The 16,751-nt window shown below is 39.5% G+C and overlaps 2 protein-coding genes across 3 annotated transcripts; both read right to left on the bottom strand.

Annotated features, from left to right (window-relative positions):
* Positions 1 to 35: 35 nt before the first annotated feature.
* LOC108966789 (mediator of RNA polymerase II transcription subunit 15) lies at positions 36 to 5,925 on the bottom strand. 2 transcript variants are annotated; one of them, XM_018929850.1, is made up of 5 exons: positions 5,536 to 5,925; positions 4,038 to 4,202; positions 3,305 to 3,952; positions 1,945 to 2,129; positions 36 to 465 (listed from the first exon to the last, which is right to left on the bottom strand). In XM_018929850.1, exons 1-5 carry the CDS (start codon positions 5,885 to 5,887, stop codon positions 325 to 327), a joined length of 1,491 nt encoding a protein of 496 aa, XP_018785395.1. In that variant the 5' UTR covers positions 5,888 to 5,925; the 3' UTR covers positions 36 to 324. The 2 variants fall into 2 exon arrangements, with proteins under 2 accessions (XP_018785395.1, XP_018785396.1); XM_018929851.1 differs by having other exon boundaries at positions 5,540 to 5,565.
* Positions 5,926 to 10,447: 4,522 nt separating this feature from the next.
* LOC108966714 (protein inturned) lies at positions 10,448 to 13,610 on the bottom strand. Its single transcript, XM_018929740.1, has one exon. The coding sequence runs from the start codon at positions 13,430 to 13,432 to the stop codon at positions 10,553 to 10,555; it is 2,880 nt and encodes a 959-aa protein (XP_018785285.1). The 5' UTR covers positions 13,433 to 13,610; the 3' UTR covers positions 10,448 to 10,552.
* Positions 13,611 to 16,751: the final 3,141 nt, after the last annotated feature.

Here is a 16,751-nt window from a genome sequence, read left to right as displayed (position 1 = left end):
TTTTTTTTTATTTTTTTATTTATTTTTTTTGATTTTGTGCTATTTAAAACTATTTGTATAAAAAACACACATTTATTAAGCAACTATTGCTTTCACAAATTTTTTACACCTGTTGAATGTCTATGTACCGCAAGTCCGCTTGTTATAATTAAACTTAATAAATTAATAAGTAAGTAAAATGCAAGTTTTCATCAAGTTATCAATCAAAAGTCGTAAAAAAATTTATTAAATTCCAAAATTAGACAACAAACGTTTTACTAAATTATACACATATACATACATATTTAATTAGTGCAAAATTATATAAACTTAGCAAGAATGCAGTTATAAATAAAGAAAAATTTGTATTAACAGCGAATCGTTTTTGATAAATGGACTGTTGAGTAGCGCGCTGCTCGGTATGAGAAAGCCGGACTCAAGATTGTGTATTTCTTGTGAAATTAAATCCTTTGAGCGTTGATTGTGCTGTGAAAATGAAATGAGATACATAAATGTATGACAATTACCGAAATTTAATTAATTAAAAAAAATATTTGTCCAGCATATTAAATGTTTTTTTATATTTTCAAAAAATAAATCAAATAATTAGAAAACTTAATTCTTTATACCAAAATTGGCAAAAACTAATTTAAAAATTTTTCACCCTGGTAATAATACAACTTTTTTTTTAAATCGGTTATTCTGTCTCTTATACACATCTAGATGTGTATAAGAGACAGTTCAAGATGTTTGGGATTAATTAAAAATTTTATTTAAATTTAGTTAAAATATTAAACATTTATTTTCTTTTTTTTCAAGATATACAAAATATATAAAAACTCTGAAAATTTAATTATTAATCTCAAAGTTTGAAATTTCAAAATTTAGTACTAAGTTTCGGAATTGGAAAATTTAATTCTGAAATGTATTTTATAATTAAACATTTTTTAATTCAAAAATCTCCACCCTGTTTGCACAATTGTCCCAAAATTTGAAATAATTGCAAAATACTCTGGTTACAATACAGCTTTTTTCGAAAATATTTGAGATTAATTAAAAATTTAATTTAAATTTAGTTAAAATATTAAATGTTTATTTTTTTTATTTTCAAGAAATACAAGATATAAAAAACATCTGAAAATTTAATTCTTAACCTCAAAACTGCAAATGAAAAAATGCATATAATTTAAAATCCAAAATTTTTGACTTCAAAAATCTCAACCCTGGTTACAATACAAGTGTTTTCCAAAATTGGCTCCCAAATTTGAAAAGTTGTAATCCAACATCTTTAGATTTAACTGAAAATTTGTTTTAGAATTAGTTAAATTTTAATTTTTTTTCATATTTTCAAAAATTATAAAATATTAAAAACATCTACAAATTTTATCCTTAATCCCAAAGTTGAAAGTATTACAATTTAGTACTTATTATCGAAATTGGAAGTTTAAAAATTTAATTCCTAATCCCAAAATAGAAAATAAAAGTTGAAAATATAATTAATATTCTAAAATTATTGAATTTAAAAATCATGATGGTTGCAATACAAGTATTTTCCAAAATTGGAATTCAAAGTTGAATATTTTGTTAAATTATTAAACAATTTTCAAAAAACCCGGAATATAAAATTTTTTATTCTTTATCCCAAATTTAGGAATTTCTAAATATATTTCTCAGTTCCGAAGTTAGAAATTGAAAATTTATTTCTAAGTCCCAAAATTGGGTCGCTAAGACCGAAAATGATAGCAAAAATTTCTTAACACGTGGAATTTTTTATATTGTAGTCAAGAGGTGTTGTGGTCAAACCATCACCATATCACTAAAATGAAAAAAATAGCTGTGTATGATGGACAATTTTTGAACCCAAATTTGTAATCAGTCCCGTAATTTTTCCTTCAGATTTGTTGAGTAGTATTATTTTTAAATGAATATTTTTTAAATCTTAGTTGTAACCCATTATTCACATACCTGATTGAGCACCGATATTTTATGCTTAAAGCTGATTTTGTCATTCGCAATTTCCTTGAATAATCCACCCATGTCGATAAAGATATTATTCCGATTGTTGGATTTTTTAAGCGCCTGCGTCAATTGTAGGTAGAGAAAATCACGGTGTAAGTGTTGGAAGTAGGCTATGAGATGCAATGGTTTGCCTATTGAAACGAAATTTTCGAATGTAATAAAACCCTGTGTGAAAAAATATATTTTTAAGTGTGGAAATAATAAAAAACGCTAACTTGTGCTGTATCGATACTAAAATAACCTTTACAGAAAATCGGAAGAGTGGTGTCACCATTGACACCTGGGAATTCGTCCGATAAATCTCCTCACCCCAGTAGTGAAGACAATTGAGACTTTGCTACTCCCGACCTTGTGAAAAGTGCACAGCATCACCACAGCATTTAGCGTTGGGTTATCTCTCCGACCTTCCTCGCTGCACGAAACCTAATAATCTCCTCCACTAAATCCACACTTACTAGACGATGGAGTACAGTCTTGACTTTAATATTACCGTCGATGGCGTAAAAATTCTGATCGCCAATAACACTAAGATTTTAGGTGTGACATTCGACAGTCTGTGCTCCTTCACCCCTCGCACGTCGCGGTTATTGCCAAAGTATAAAGCCGCAATAAAATCCTCAAGTCCCTAACCGGCAGCACATGAGGAAAAGACAAAGAAACATTGCTGACAACATAAAAGGCAATCGGCCGGTCGGTTCTTCACTACGCCGCATCAATATAGTCGCTTGGATGCAGTGAAACGCAGACGAGAAAGCTACAGACTTATCAGAAACTGCACTCCGGACTACAACGGGATGCCTCTTAATGTCTTTCATCGAACATCTCTATAGCGAAATCCGCATGCTCCCAGTTAAGGAACATAATGAACTCCTCTCCCAGCAGTTTTTCCTAGAGTGTTTTCGTAGAAATCATTCCTGCAGTCACCTGCTTGTAGCGGAACCGCCTCCAAGAGCATCAAGAATTTCTTCCTCAACTTCGTCGACGATATAAACGACAACCAGACTTCGGATTGCAACAAACTTCAGACATGCACTGACCGCCATTCACAGTGCATCCATTAACACCTTCACCGACTCCCTCTCAGTGAATGTCAAATTTTGTAAAAATACCTTGGTAAATAAAATAGTTTTGCATACAAAAGCAGATATTCGAACGTTCAGTTTGTATGGCAGATATATGCTATAGTGGTCCGATCTGAAGAATATATTCGGACACTGTAAAATTTCATAAAAATACCTCAGCAAATAAAAAAGTTTTTTTTCCTTCAGGGGCTTACAAGCTTCGTGGTACATTTAATATCATTTACCTTTAATCGAAAACACCGGACTCTCCACCACCGAACTACTGCCGCTCTCAATGCGTTCGGTAAAATTCTCCAGCTTCCAATAGTAGGTGAACACCTTGAGCTCGCGATCGCTTAGCATTGTGTTATTGAACTTCCGCACTTCTTGCAATAATTCACCAGATATCGGCGTGGCTTGACTCCTAGTGTGAAACGATTTCAATTGCTTCAATTTTTTAGGCAAAACATCTTCAACTTCCATGGCCGCTGAGGACTCCTCATATTCGTAGCTAACTTCGGCGGAAGATGTGTCCACAGCATTATCTTTGGGCTCCACAATCGGTTGGAATTTCGGTTTATTGGCTGTTGTGGGTTTGATACGCTGCGGTGGTTTATGTTGTTGCGCATATGTTGTTGTTGCTGTTTGCGTAGTTGGTAACGTTGTAGCTGATGTCGCGGCTGCATATGGTGTTATCGGTATGCTGGTTGGTTGTTGTGCTTGTGACACAGCAGGCGGTGTAATTGTTGCTGTTGCGAAGGTCATTGGTGGCGGCACCAACTGTGGCATGTTAATGCCTTGCTGCTGCGCTATGTGTTGCAATAAAATTTTTATGTCTTGCAACTCTTTGTAGAGCTTAGCTTCCAAATCACTAAAAGCCAGCTTCAATTCGGCTGCAAATAATTGTTATCAATTCAATTTACGGTTAGAGAATTTTAGTTTCAAAAACTATATTACTCAAAGTTTGGTAATATATACCTGATCCACAAACTCCTTTAAGCTTCTTCGTTGTGACTGCCTCAGCGCTTGCGCGCACCTCACCGGCGGTCACTGTACATACAGCCTTTTGTATTTCGCTTGGCAACTTTGCATCGTCCACGCTCTCGTTTTCTTCTTCATAGCCCACAGTTTCGTTCATATAACCTATAAACAACACATTTTTTATTTGAAATAATAATTAAACAGCGGGTATTGACGCATATCAAGGTACCCAGCGTACTTCCGGACTTTTGAAAATTATTTATGAGGACTATAATTTTCGGAAGATAAGTCCTAAATAGCCTTTGGAATGATTTTTCCTTCCTCAAAACCTTTAAACTATTTTTTTTTTATTAAGTTTATTCGTCAACAAAAAAATCCCCTGGGAAACTACTTTTTACTCCAAAATGGTTTTTAGTTGAATGACTGTACGTCCAAACAATCTGTTATTTCTGCCAATAAGTCCGAAAGGTTAGGATTGTTTCCCACAATTTTTCTTATGATCTCTTTCGGGACTTTTCAAGATGCTGATCTGAGTAACTTTATGTGAGGGGCAGCAGTCAATACTCCGAGTAATCGGTTTAAGAGCGCAACAAGGTTGCAGGAGTTGCGGCCACAAAAAAATTTAATTTCTATGGAAAGTACACGAAAACCACGGATATTAACCAAATAAAGCTTACGAAAAGATCATTATGCTTAAAGATAAGCGTTACTGATTCGCACAGATGCGATAAGACGATTCAAATTCTGCATAAACGAATTAAGTTGCGGTTGGCTTCCGCTATTTGTCTTGTCACATTTTCGAAGGCTTTAAAGGATTTATAATGTATGGAATATGGATTTTCTGAGGCTTTAAACGAATAAGGAGTGTATGAGCTTTTTATGGATGAACCCTTAGTATATTGTTGATAACTGAACAAATCGGTTTACTGCCGCGAAGCGAAGTTGTCGATATGGTCAAAATATCAAAATATTAAACTGTGTGCCTGGTTTTTTTTCTAATATGTGTATAATCGCTATGTTTTTTACACCTGCTGACTGATGCTTAAATTTCTTCGAGAGTTTTCCTGATAAGTAAAAATGTTTTCAGCCAACTCTTCTAAAATACAACATAAAGAGCGGAAAAAGTTTGGTCCAGCTGCTGACGAAATCTAAGTGTCATCAGTATTGATGTGTTTCATCACTTAAAACACACTCCCAGAAGTAACGGTTTTGGGGTTGAAATCGAGGCGCATATAATAATATATTTCGCCTACTATTTTGCAAAAAATTATCAAAATTATCTGGAAAAGTAGCGAACAACAAAGTGAACGTAATACCACATATATTTTTACCGTCGAATTACTCCCACCAGTACCCGTAAATTATGAGAGCACACAAAAACTCGAAACAACAAAAAATTGTACGGTTAATGAGAACCTAAATTGATTGCATTGTCTCGCCCATAATTTAATTTCGACCTTCATATTACGTGCTAATGCGTCTCAGCTCCGTTTACCTACTCCATTTGTGGTTGTAAAATTGTCCGCTGCTGTTGTTTTGGCCGCTTCAGGTGGCAGCTGGGCGCTGGTAGCAGTTGTGGGTGCTGATAGCGCTATAGCGGGCTTATATGACTGTTGTTGTTGTAGCCGTTGGTTTTGCTGATGATACCACTCTTGTTGTTGCAGTGGCTGTTGTTGCTGTTCCTGCTGCTGTTGTGGCGCAAATAGTGCTTCCTGTTGTTGTAGTTGTTGTTGTCGCTGACTTATTGGCGTCCCGATTGCAACGACAAAGTCGACAATACAATTGCTGGCCATAAATAATAGCCATGGCAATAATAATAAACGGGCATATTTTACAACACTTATCATGATGACGCCGACATAAACAATGTTTGTTTGTTTGTATGTGTGTGTGTGTGTGTCTGTGTTCAAGCACTTTCTTTATATAAAATATGTTGCTATTGCTTCTTATTTATATTTTTATATGATTTCTAATCCTACTAACAATTACAGTTATCGTGAGAGCTTTGCGTTGAGTTAAGGGGTTAGGCCAGTCTAGAGCGCTGAAAAACCGTATAACTTTGACAATTTATGCTGGGAGTAGAAACAAAGGCATTGAATTAACGCTTACAGGTTCTATGAAAAATATTTTTGAGTTTATTAAAAAAAAATTATATTAAATTAAAAATTATATTAATAATTTATATTAATAATTTTTTCTTCGAAAAAAGTTTGTTTTATGAGGGACTCGACGGGGAATGGTAATTCTAGAAGCTTCTGCCAACTGAAAAAAAACAAGAAGCGGAATTTTAATCTACATAAAAGTAGCTACCTTTTAGTTTTTCCCAAGATTATGTCAAATAAAAATTTTTCCATATAACTGCCTCTAACAATAACCTATGCCAAATGTCCCTTAGTCAGATAGATGGATTAAAATTTGAGGAATGCTCTGCAGCCTGTGATCTATTGTGCCCTCTACAGTTATCAGAACGCATAATCCAGTCAAATCAAAAGGGCATATGTAGTAAAGCTCTTGCGTTATTGGTTGTAATATGTTCTTTCACCGGATTGCCCGTTAGCCTGACTGCTACTCCAGCAGGCAAACCAGAATTATAAGCTCTGGTATCTTTACTATTTAGTCACAGATCCATGGCTCAGTCCACTAATCCGTAGCCTGCAATGAACTGCTTAAAATCCCGCAACCTGCCTTAATATGTTAATGGAAAGAGCGTTTAGTTTCTTAAACTGTTTTGTAGCAAACGTTCCAAAAACACCTTTCGCCTGTGGAACTCCTTACACTTGTTGCCAGTAAATTTTTTTTTTTTTGTCCGTTCCTCTTTTCGTAGATCCTCTAGTAATGTGTGGGAGCCCACTGATCCGTTTCCCTTTCTGTTGATCCTCTAGTAGAAGCCACAGTGCAGTACGCTACCGGTCCTATCGGACTGTTTGTCGGTGCTTCTTCGCCAGGAGATCGGCAAACTCATTTCCTTTCATGCCTCTATGCCCAGGTTTTCTGGACTGTTAAACATTTTGGACTGCAGTACCATAGTTGATTTAATTTCAACGAACGAGATTGACTGAAGTGCTATTTGACTATCACTGAGAATGACGTTTCGTTGCCCGTGATAGTTTTTCTCTAGAATGACCTAAATGATCTCTGGCATGGACCTCAGCATGAAAAATGCTTGGACATCTGCTCATGGACACTGACATTTTGATATGTGGTCTCACTAAACTCCTCCTCAATCCTCAAAGATGGCGCCTTCACATTGCCTTCGCTGCCCAGTAAGACTTTGAATCCCTATTCTAAGTAAATTTGCTTGGTAACATCGTCTTTAGATCAAAAGTAGACGCCTCTTTTCAATGCTTCTAAGCACTTATTTATTATATAAAAGAACTTGAGTTTGATCGAGAAACTTGTTTGAAAGCTCTAGTAGTTAGATATCAGCGGTTTCAACAAATAAGCAGCTTCTTGACGAGAAATGAAGATTTGTAAAAGTTCAGCTCGGTAGCTGAAAAAGTGCCGGACTCGTTCGCGTATATAAAGAGACAGACAGACAGATAGACGGGCAAGCGAACTTGGCTGAATCGACTCAGCTCATCATGCTGTTTATTTATGTCTATCTACAGTTTATGTATAAAAAACTACAGCTAAAATCCCAAGTGTATACGGGAGTAAGCCTTCGAGTACCATGGTCCCCCGATCTGAAAAGTGCAGCTTCTGGAAATTTAAAGTTCTTATGGTAAATCTAACGAGCACAAAAAATATAATTTTGAAAATAAACTAGACTGGTCTAACCCCTGAAATATACATGATCCAAAAGATTAGTTAAACTTTGCTTCTGATTGATGCGAAAACTTGAGGAATATTTTTATTTATTTATTTATTCCTTTAATTTTTCTTGACTTCGCTTATCAATCTCAACACTTGATCACGTATTTCGCACTTTCTTGATCACTTAATTTATTGTTACTGATTGTTTTCCGTTGATAAATGCCGTTAATCTCAATAAACATAACATTAGTTTGCAGCACTTTAACGGTTTTCTGCATTTCACCACTTCATTTCATGCATTTCTCAATGCCGGCAGTAGAAAATCAAATAATTTTTTTTAATATTTATAAATATCCATAATTTGTATATATGTATGTATGTGTGGCATTTTTGCCGCATTCAGCCGTCTGCGGTTTGTCACCTTCTCACACGTCGCTTTCCGATTAAACACTAAAATCTCCGAGATTTCATCCGTCATCCTCAACATCTGTATATGTATATATACACACACGTATACATATGTATGTACAGTTGTCTGTATATACACGCTGCCACCCACAACAATTCAACAGGCAGACCCGTAAACATGTCGCTGATATTTTAGGCCTGTCTCCGTGATTTATGCTTAACGTTAAAAATAGTCCAAACATTTTATTTAATGAGTTGAGGAATGAGCGAATGTCAACGGAATTTCACATGCTTCATATTTATTGTAAAAGTATGCATACAACTGTATATATATTTATTTGGTAAGGAAACAATATTCTTGAGAGTTCGTGAAATATTTTTCAAGTAATTTAGTGACCCTCTTGAGGAGCATAATTCCAATTAAGACAAGTGCCGGCATTTGTGGACAGATATTCTATCACCTTCTAGTAATTAACACACATGGGCGGTCTCATAAGTACTAAGCCTACAAAAGAAAAACAAAAATTAGAAAAATTATGATTAATTGTCTCCTATGTCCTCCTTATACTTGGAGCTTCATATAAAGCGTGTTCCATTTCGAGGTTCCTTTTTTAAAGAAAAAACGCAGAGACCGCAGATTTAAAGGCGAATGATTATTATCTTTCGAGAGAAAATAATTTTTCATTTATTATTTGAAGATTATCTCTTTCAAACGTTGGCCGCGGCTACGTCTCAGATGGTCCATACGTTTTCGATGACTCATTCGAACTGGTAACTGGCGAATGACATGTGATGTTTTGCTACAAGACCTGAATGGAAGTGAGATTGTCCGCATAAACTTAAGACTTAACATAACCCCACAAGAAAAAGTGGCACGTTGTGATATCTTGGTGGCTAATAGATCGACCCAAAACGTGAAATTATCTGCTCACCGAAGTTTTCTCTTAATAAATTGATTGATTCCATATGTGAGTCGGTTATTATGGCGTGACAACGGTCGACATTGACGGTTCAGTAAAAATTTTGCCCAATGATTTCACCGGCCCACAAAGCACACCAAACCGTTGTTTTTTCCGAAAGAAATGACAGCTATTGATTTCTTCAGGTTGCTCTTCGTCTCAAATGCGACAAGGTATGTTTATTTACATACCTATTGAGCCAGAAATGGGTCTTATCGCTGAACGAAATTTGGCTCGAAAAAGTCAGCCTAAGTCTTTGCATGATAATACGCCAAACAATACTGAACAAAAATAGCATGATAGCTTGACACGACTCACGCGTGATCTGTCAAAAATGGTACCTCCACGTGGATTACCCATCCTTTGGCACAACGATGCGCCAACATCTACTTTCTTCACTCTGTCTAAAAAATACTATATGCTGTGTGGGCTTATTAAGTAGGGCTCCGTGACGCACGGCACCAAACCTGGAGATTACGGTGAATGGGAGAGCAGGTCCTAATTTCACGTTAGCCGTGGAGACAGTGAAGGTGTGAGCATATGTACTCGTCACCGTTTTCGTCAAAACGGGTACCATTTTTTGGTTCTCAGTAATGAATCAGCCCAATAATTCCTCAAAACAGAGTCCTGTGACCGCTTTCTGCAGTCGATAGCACAATGTTTGCCTTCTTCGGCGCAGATTCTGGCATCCAATTATTCGACGTTTCCTTGCTCTCTACTGTGTGTTTAAATGAGTCTGTGCTTCGCTTAACAGTTTCAGATAGGTGATTCCACCTTTTGTGCTTGTTATTCGGAGTGAGCAAACGCGGCAATACGTAAGTCGGATTCTGCTGAAATTTTTGTTAGTAGTAGTTTTCGATAGTGTCGCCATCGATCGGTCAGCTAAGTAATTGTCCAACCGCTCTCATCAGCATTTCAGCTCTAACGAACCGCTTATTTTATCTAATTTTAAGCTTCCTTTGGGGTAGCACATGAGACATAACCTTTAATGAGTACCACCATTAAAAAGTCAACAGCAGTGGCTATATGACTCAATATCATTCTCTGCCGTAAATTTTTTACGAGGCTTATAGGCCTAAATTCTCACTGAAAAGAAAAATCCCGCTCATTTATTGAAAATAAATTTTATTTATTAAACTGACCAACGTTTGTTTTTATTTTTAATCTATATCTGCATATTGTTCCTAATCTGAAAACCTTTCTGCTTAAAGCCGTATTACGCTTCATTTTATAAAAGAATCAAGACTAAAATATGAGGCAAATAGGCTCGAAAAGAAAACTTAGTTCTCACTGTTAGTTCCATATAGATTTATTCAGAACTGCGATCTCTTACACACATACATACTTACAAAAATCAATAAATATATTGCAAAATTATTATTGCCACATTTGTTAGCCCACCGAGAAGAATGACAGACGGAAAGCCATTTCCACCATATTTTGTGGCACATCGGGCTTATGACATATGTAAACCTCCTTCAACGGCGAGTTAAATAAACGACCGACGACTACAAAACGTCCCTTAACAACACTCTCCGCATCCGATGTGCTAGTTGCCGTGGCATCCGTGAACTCACGCACTTGTATTGTCATACCATGTTCCTTAATGGCCAGCATACCTTTGCCAACGGCCGGTTTGGAGTTCTCTTGCGCCAACAGACGCCGATAATGTTTGGTATTCTGTAAAACGGCGCGTATGGTATGGCAAGCTTTACGCATTTCGGCAAGAAAGGGAAATGACTCGGAGTTCGCTTTAAGCGGACAAAACACCGAACCATTTGTATTGTCCACATAGACATAATAGAAGACAGCGTTCTTCCAACCGGCGGAGATTTTAACCGGCACAACATTATTGATTTCTTTCCACAGTGATTCGGTCATTGGCGATTGCAGCTCCGAGTCGCAGCCATAATGTAAGGGATTTTGTTCGCCACAGTTATCCCAATCGGAGCCACCGCTATCGGAGTCCTCATTGTTGCCGGCATTGCTGGCGGTGGCGTTTATGACGCTGCTGGCGGTTAGACGCTTGCGACTCGACTCATCTTCACTTCGTGTGAGACTGTGTATGGACGAACCGCCAAGCGACGAGCAGAGGTGCGTCTCCTCATCGAAACCGAGTGTGCGTTGATTGCCGGCGCGCTCCTGTGTTGTAGTGCCACCAGTGGCGGCCGATGCGGCAGCGGAGAATTTTTGTTTTATGAAATTCTCTATTTTACGTGACTCCTTCTCGGCGCTGGCATCATCAGGCTGTTCAACTTTATCCAACACCTCCGGGCGCTTATTAGATATGGACCAAAAAATGGCTAACGATTCAATCCCGCACTGGATAAGATGATCGAGCGTCTCCTGAATTTCTTCGATGTAGAACAGCGAAGGCGGCACAGTGTCGTCGGGCGACAAGTCGGGCGCATCGAAAATTTTCAGTATCACCGCCAGTATCAAATGACTGCGACTGCAAATTGTGAGAAAATAACGCCCAGTAGCCTGCGGCAAGGCGACCTCCTCCCACACATACAACTCCTTCACGCTCTGCTCGCTGATAAACTCAAATATGCCGCGACAGCGCATGAAGAGCTCTACGCTTGCGCGCACCTCCAAGGGCATTTGCGAGGCGAGCAAATAATGATCGTAGTACAAAGCGCTGCCATGTATGAAAAATTCACGATGCGTATTCAATGGCTCATCATTCCAATTTCTATAATCCATGGCCTCCATTTCGCTCAACGCATCGAATATGCGCAACTGCGCCTCCTTCGGCAACGGCATATGACGTGACTCTTTAAGCAACTCCTCGAAGAGTACCGGCTGTTTGCGATGTGCGCGCAATATGCGCACACGTTGTATGCCACAGAAATGATGTAGAAAACTGCGCAAGGCGGCGGTCGTTGCATTGCCATTAGTGAAGTTCTCCAAATTGAGCGTGGGAAAGGCGAAACGTATATAACCGATGAGTTCATCGGCGCGCAGACCAGCCTCCGGTTGTGAATGATAAGCGGCAGCGTAAGCGAAGAGCACAAGCAGGCCGTTGAGTGAGCGATAGCAGACGAAGTAGGTGACATTGTCGACCTGTAGACGTGAGATGAGCGGTTTCGTTTGCAGCTCCTCGGTGAGCACAGCGTTCAGCGTGAGAAAGCTGCCACGCGCCTTATAAAGAAAATTCGTCTGCGCATCTTCGGGATAATAGTACAAAGAGTCTTTATATTGATCATTTTGATAACACTCAGGCGGCAGTATGAGCAGCGCGAATGGCAAAGCGGCATCTGGCGCGACATCAGCAGTAGCTGTGACAGGCTGCGCAGTTGTGCCCTTATCAGTTTCGACTGTTGCGTTTAATGCGCGCGGTTGCAATTTCTCAAATATTTGCGCAAACATTGCGAAGTTTTCCACCTTTTGCAGTTCAGCCACGCCACCCACAGCGCCCGCGTTGCCATTTGCATGCGCTGCACCGCCAGCGCCGTCAGCTTGACGCGCAGCGCCTTGAAACTTTAGACACACTTTAGTGGGTTCAACGAACTGCAACAACAGTTCATCTACATTGCTGGTGCGCACTTCGATGTCATCCAAAGACTTAAACCAATCGCCACGCTCGATTTCCGCGGTCTCGCTTGGTGACTGTGTAGTTTGATGTTGCTGCTGCTGTTGTTGGTATTGCTGTTGCAGCATGGTGGGCATGGCATGCACGAAGCTGTCAACCATTAAGCACTCCGGCTGGTCTGGAAACGGCACCACACGGAAGCCAAGTATCGACTCGACGGCGGTAGAGCGTCGACCAAAGCGAAAACGATCCGCTGCCGTAATTACCAATTCCAATTGCTTGTAGCACGGCGTTTCGTGCGACTTGCTAATGTGTGAGAAACGGTGCTCATGCGCGGGTGTCTGTGCAGCTGTCGGCGCCTGCCGGTTGCTACCGTGCGCTTTGCCCTGCTGTGCTGGCTGCTGCGCCTGTCGCTGTTGACTTGCTTGTTTCTGTTCTTGTTGTTGTTGTTGTTGTTGTCGTCGCGCTGTCTTCTTGCCCATGCGCAGCGAGCTGCTGCGCGCAAACTCAATGCGCTTCTCGTGTAGCGGTCGACGCGCTTGCGGCAGATACTCGGCGTAGAACAGCGTACCATCATCGGCTACATATTCCTCCCAATTGGCCAAATCACTGCTATCGGTGTATGAGTCGCTAAATGTGGATTCGGAAGAGTAGCTTTCGGAGCCACCTTCCGCGCTGTGTAGCCCTAGACGTGCGCTATTGTGTTCAATCGGCAGCAGTGGCTGTGATTTGCGCATCACGCCAAATATTACACCAGAAAACTAAGCGCAAACTTATTTACAAATATATATATATAATTCTATATATATATAAACACAGAAAATGCTTGTTTATCTTATTTTGTTTGCTTTCCAAGCCACATCGACACTAAATCAAACGCCTTTTAACCGAAGCGCTGATCTAACCAAAACGCCATTCACTTCACAACTGAACGCTCTGTGTCTGAGCTAAACAAAAGTCAGCGTTCCACCAGCTGCTAAGCGCGCGCTGTGTTGGCCAAAACGTTTATATGTATCTATGCGCTCTTTTCGTGCTCACTGCTCTGTTGCGCGTCATCTCAACATGGCGTCCAGCCCTTCTTTTCTGTTGTCTACCTTGTCGCTTGCCGCTTGCCCGGTTTCACACCCTCACATCGTGCTGCGTTCGGTTGTTCTCATGCAACTGGTTTATCTTCTCAGCATTGCCAGACAATTGCTTATTGGCCAACACTCGACTTTGCCGCAAAAATGTGCCCCAAATGCTAGGTAGTCGCCGACAGCTTGCCTTCGACTTGGCAATGTCTTTAAAATATTTCTGTTAACCTACAGTTCAGACGGCTGTGATCTGCACACGATCGACTGGGCCCTAATGGAATGTGTGTGTGGAGGGCAAAACATGAAAAAAGTTTGGCCAGCCGGAATTGTTGGTTGTGTTGTTGCATATAAACAGTAAGCAACTGTATATACCTGCATATACAAAATTATATAATAACTTATTTATCACACTAAGCCTCGCTCAGTATTTGTGCTATTCTCTAGGCTCTTTGCTTATAAATTTACACTCTGAAAGTGAAGCAATATAGATTTATCGGTAGTTAGGGAAAGAGCACATGTAACAGTATCTTATTTCTCTTTTGTTTGTGCCACAATGCCAAGTTATTCGCGGTTTGGTAAGGCTATTGCTTGAATAGCCACGAACGATTTGCCAGTCTTACCTACTTTTCGTGATGCATTTAACAAGATAGTGGCATTTAAAAGTATGTCAACACTGCCGTTAAACGTCGATAGTGCTCATTGCCAAAAATAGAGAGAAATTACTGAAATATTTTTAATTTTTTTTTTAGTTCAATTGGAAAAAAGGAATTCAATTAAAAAAAAAACACTAGTCGGTCAGTTAGAAAGACAGCTCTAAGATATAGTGGTCGGATCTGAAAAATATGTTCCGAGATTATAGCGATTCTTTGGGGAAAGCACATTAATTGTAATCGTTCAGTTTGCATGACAGCTATACGGTGTAGTAGTCAAAACTGATAAATATAGCTGGCTGGCAGCTGACCTATATAAGTAAAGCAGTCACTGTGCCTGGCCAGTGCTTAGGTGACTATCGCGTTTTCATCTGATGTGATTTGGAAGTCACAAAGTGAGTTCAGGGGAAGCTGCCTGCCTGCTGACTCTATATATAAAGAGACATCCGACAGGTCAGTTCTTATTGGACTACCTGCATCTGATATGATTTGGAAGTCACAAAGTGAGTTCAGGGTAAAGTGATTCTATATAAGTAAAGCAGGCATCCGCCTGGCCAGTGTTTAGGTGACTATCGCGCCTCCATCTGATGTAATTCAAAAGTCACAAGGAGGCTTCAGAGGAAAGTGACTACCAGCTGGCTTTTTAAAAAAAAGCAAGCATGGCCATTGCTTAGGTGACTCTACGCCTCGTTGTGACGTGAGTTGAAAGTCACAAGTTGACTTCAGGGAAGCTGGCTCTATATAAGAAAAGCAGTTGCTGTGCCTGATAAGTGATTAGATGACTTTCGCACCTCGATGTAATTTGATTTGAAAATAACAAGGTGACTTCAGAGGACGCTGACAGCCAACTGGCTTTATATAAGTAAAGAAGGCATCTTGCCTGGCCAGTGTTTAAGTGGCCAGAACGCCGCGAGGTGATGTGTTTTGGTCACAAAGTGACTTCAGGGGAAGCTGGCGGGCAGCTGACTTATATAAGTAAAACGGGCACAATGCCTAGCCAGTACTTAGGTGACTCTCGCGCCTTGGTGTGATGTGTTTGGTCACAAGGTGACTTCAGGAGAAGCTGGCTGGCAGCAGGCTTTATATAAGTAAATCGGATGTGAGTTGGAAGTCAAGAGTTGACTTCAGCAGAAGCTAACTGCCAATATAAGTAAAACAGACACCGTGCATAGCCAGTGCTTAGGTGACTCTCACGCCTCGATTTGATGATATTTAAAAGTCATGAGGTGACAGCTCGGGAAACTGTCTACCAGCTGACTCCATATTAGTAACCAGTGATCCTGCCTGGCGAGTGCTTAGGTGACGAGAGTCAATTATGTATAATTTTGGTTTTGTCGATTTCGCTCTGGCAGACCAATTGTCGATAATATCAATGAAATAATGAAAAACGTGGTATGATCATCGTGTAAGCGCTATTTCGATTGCTCAAATTCAAAACATGTTACAAAAAACCGCTTGGCTATAAAAATAAAGAAATAATGCAAAAAACGCTTGATAGAATTGTGATGATGTCTGAAGTAAGCAATGATCCAGAATTGGTTAGTTTTGACCAATAGGAGAGGAATTGTGTACCATCAGAGCAACGCCAAGCGCCACACAACGGCAGTGACACACCAGAAACTCCCGGAGCTCGAAGTGGATGTTTGGTTTACATCTACCTTATCCTTTTAGGCTTGACTTTATTAAAGGTTATGTAAATCGACTGGCCTAGTTTTTTGCCAATAGCAACGATGGTCACGGTGGGTCACGGTAGAAACAATCCCTGACTTGCTCAACTATCAGGCACCGCATATAGAAACTGGTGGACAAACCTAAATTCCCAATCACACCTGATCCTAGATTGCCAAAAATGTTTGGAAGCAGGCTCAAGGCCGTGGGTTCCATCTACGTGGACAGGGATCACATCACCCTAATCGCGTCCAGCAATCTCTAGAATCGTTCACAGTGACTATCTGACCATATGTGTTATAGGACAGGGCACAATATACCATAGGTCGGAGAGCAAAATCTCAATTACTTACTTTCTATCTATCTATCATAGGCTACAAGGAACATCTTTGTCAATATGATAATATATAAAATTGCATAATAACTTCCAGGCTGGACTATTCCATTACTTTTTGACGTAAGTCAACGAAAAGTAGCCAAAATACGTTCAGTCCCTCATCTACTCTTTTCCATACAATGAAAACAGATAATCTACCTTAATTACTCAGCAATTTCTGCTGACAAAAAAGTTTCCACAAGTCACCTCAAGTACTTCATATGTAGTACGTATTAACTGATTTATCGGGTGATTTTTTAAGAGCTTGATAACTTTTTTAAAAAAAAAA

Source organism: Bactrocera latifrons, unplaced genomic scaffold, assembly GCF_001853355.1.
Source record: "Bactrocera latifrons isolate USDA-ARS-PBARC rearing strain unplaced genomic scaffold, ASM185335v1 scaffold_17, whole genome shotgun sequence".
Taxonomy (NCBI): domain Eukaryota; kingdom Metazoa; phylum Arthropoda; class Insecta; order Diptera; family Tephritidae; genus Bactrocera; species Bactrocera latifrons.
Note: the sequence above shows the minus strand (reverse complement) of the source record. Positions and strands in the feature narration are given on the sequence as shown.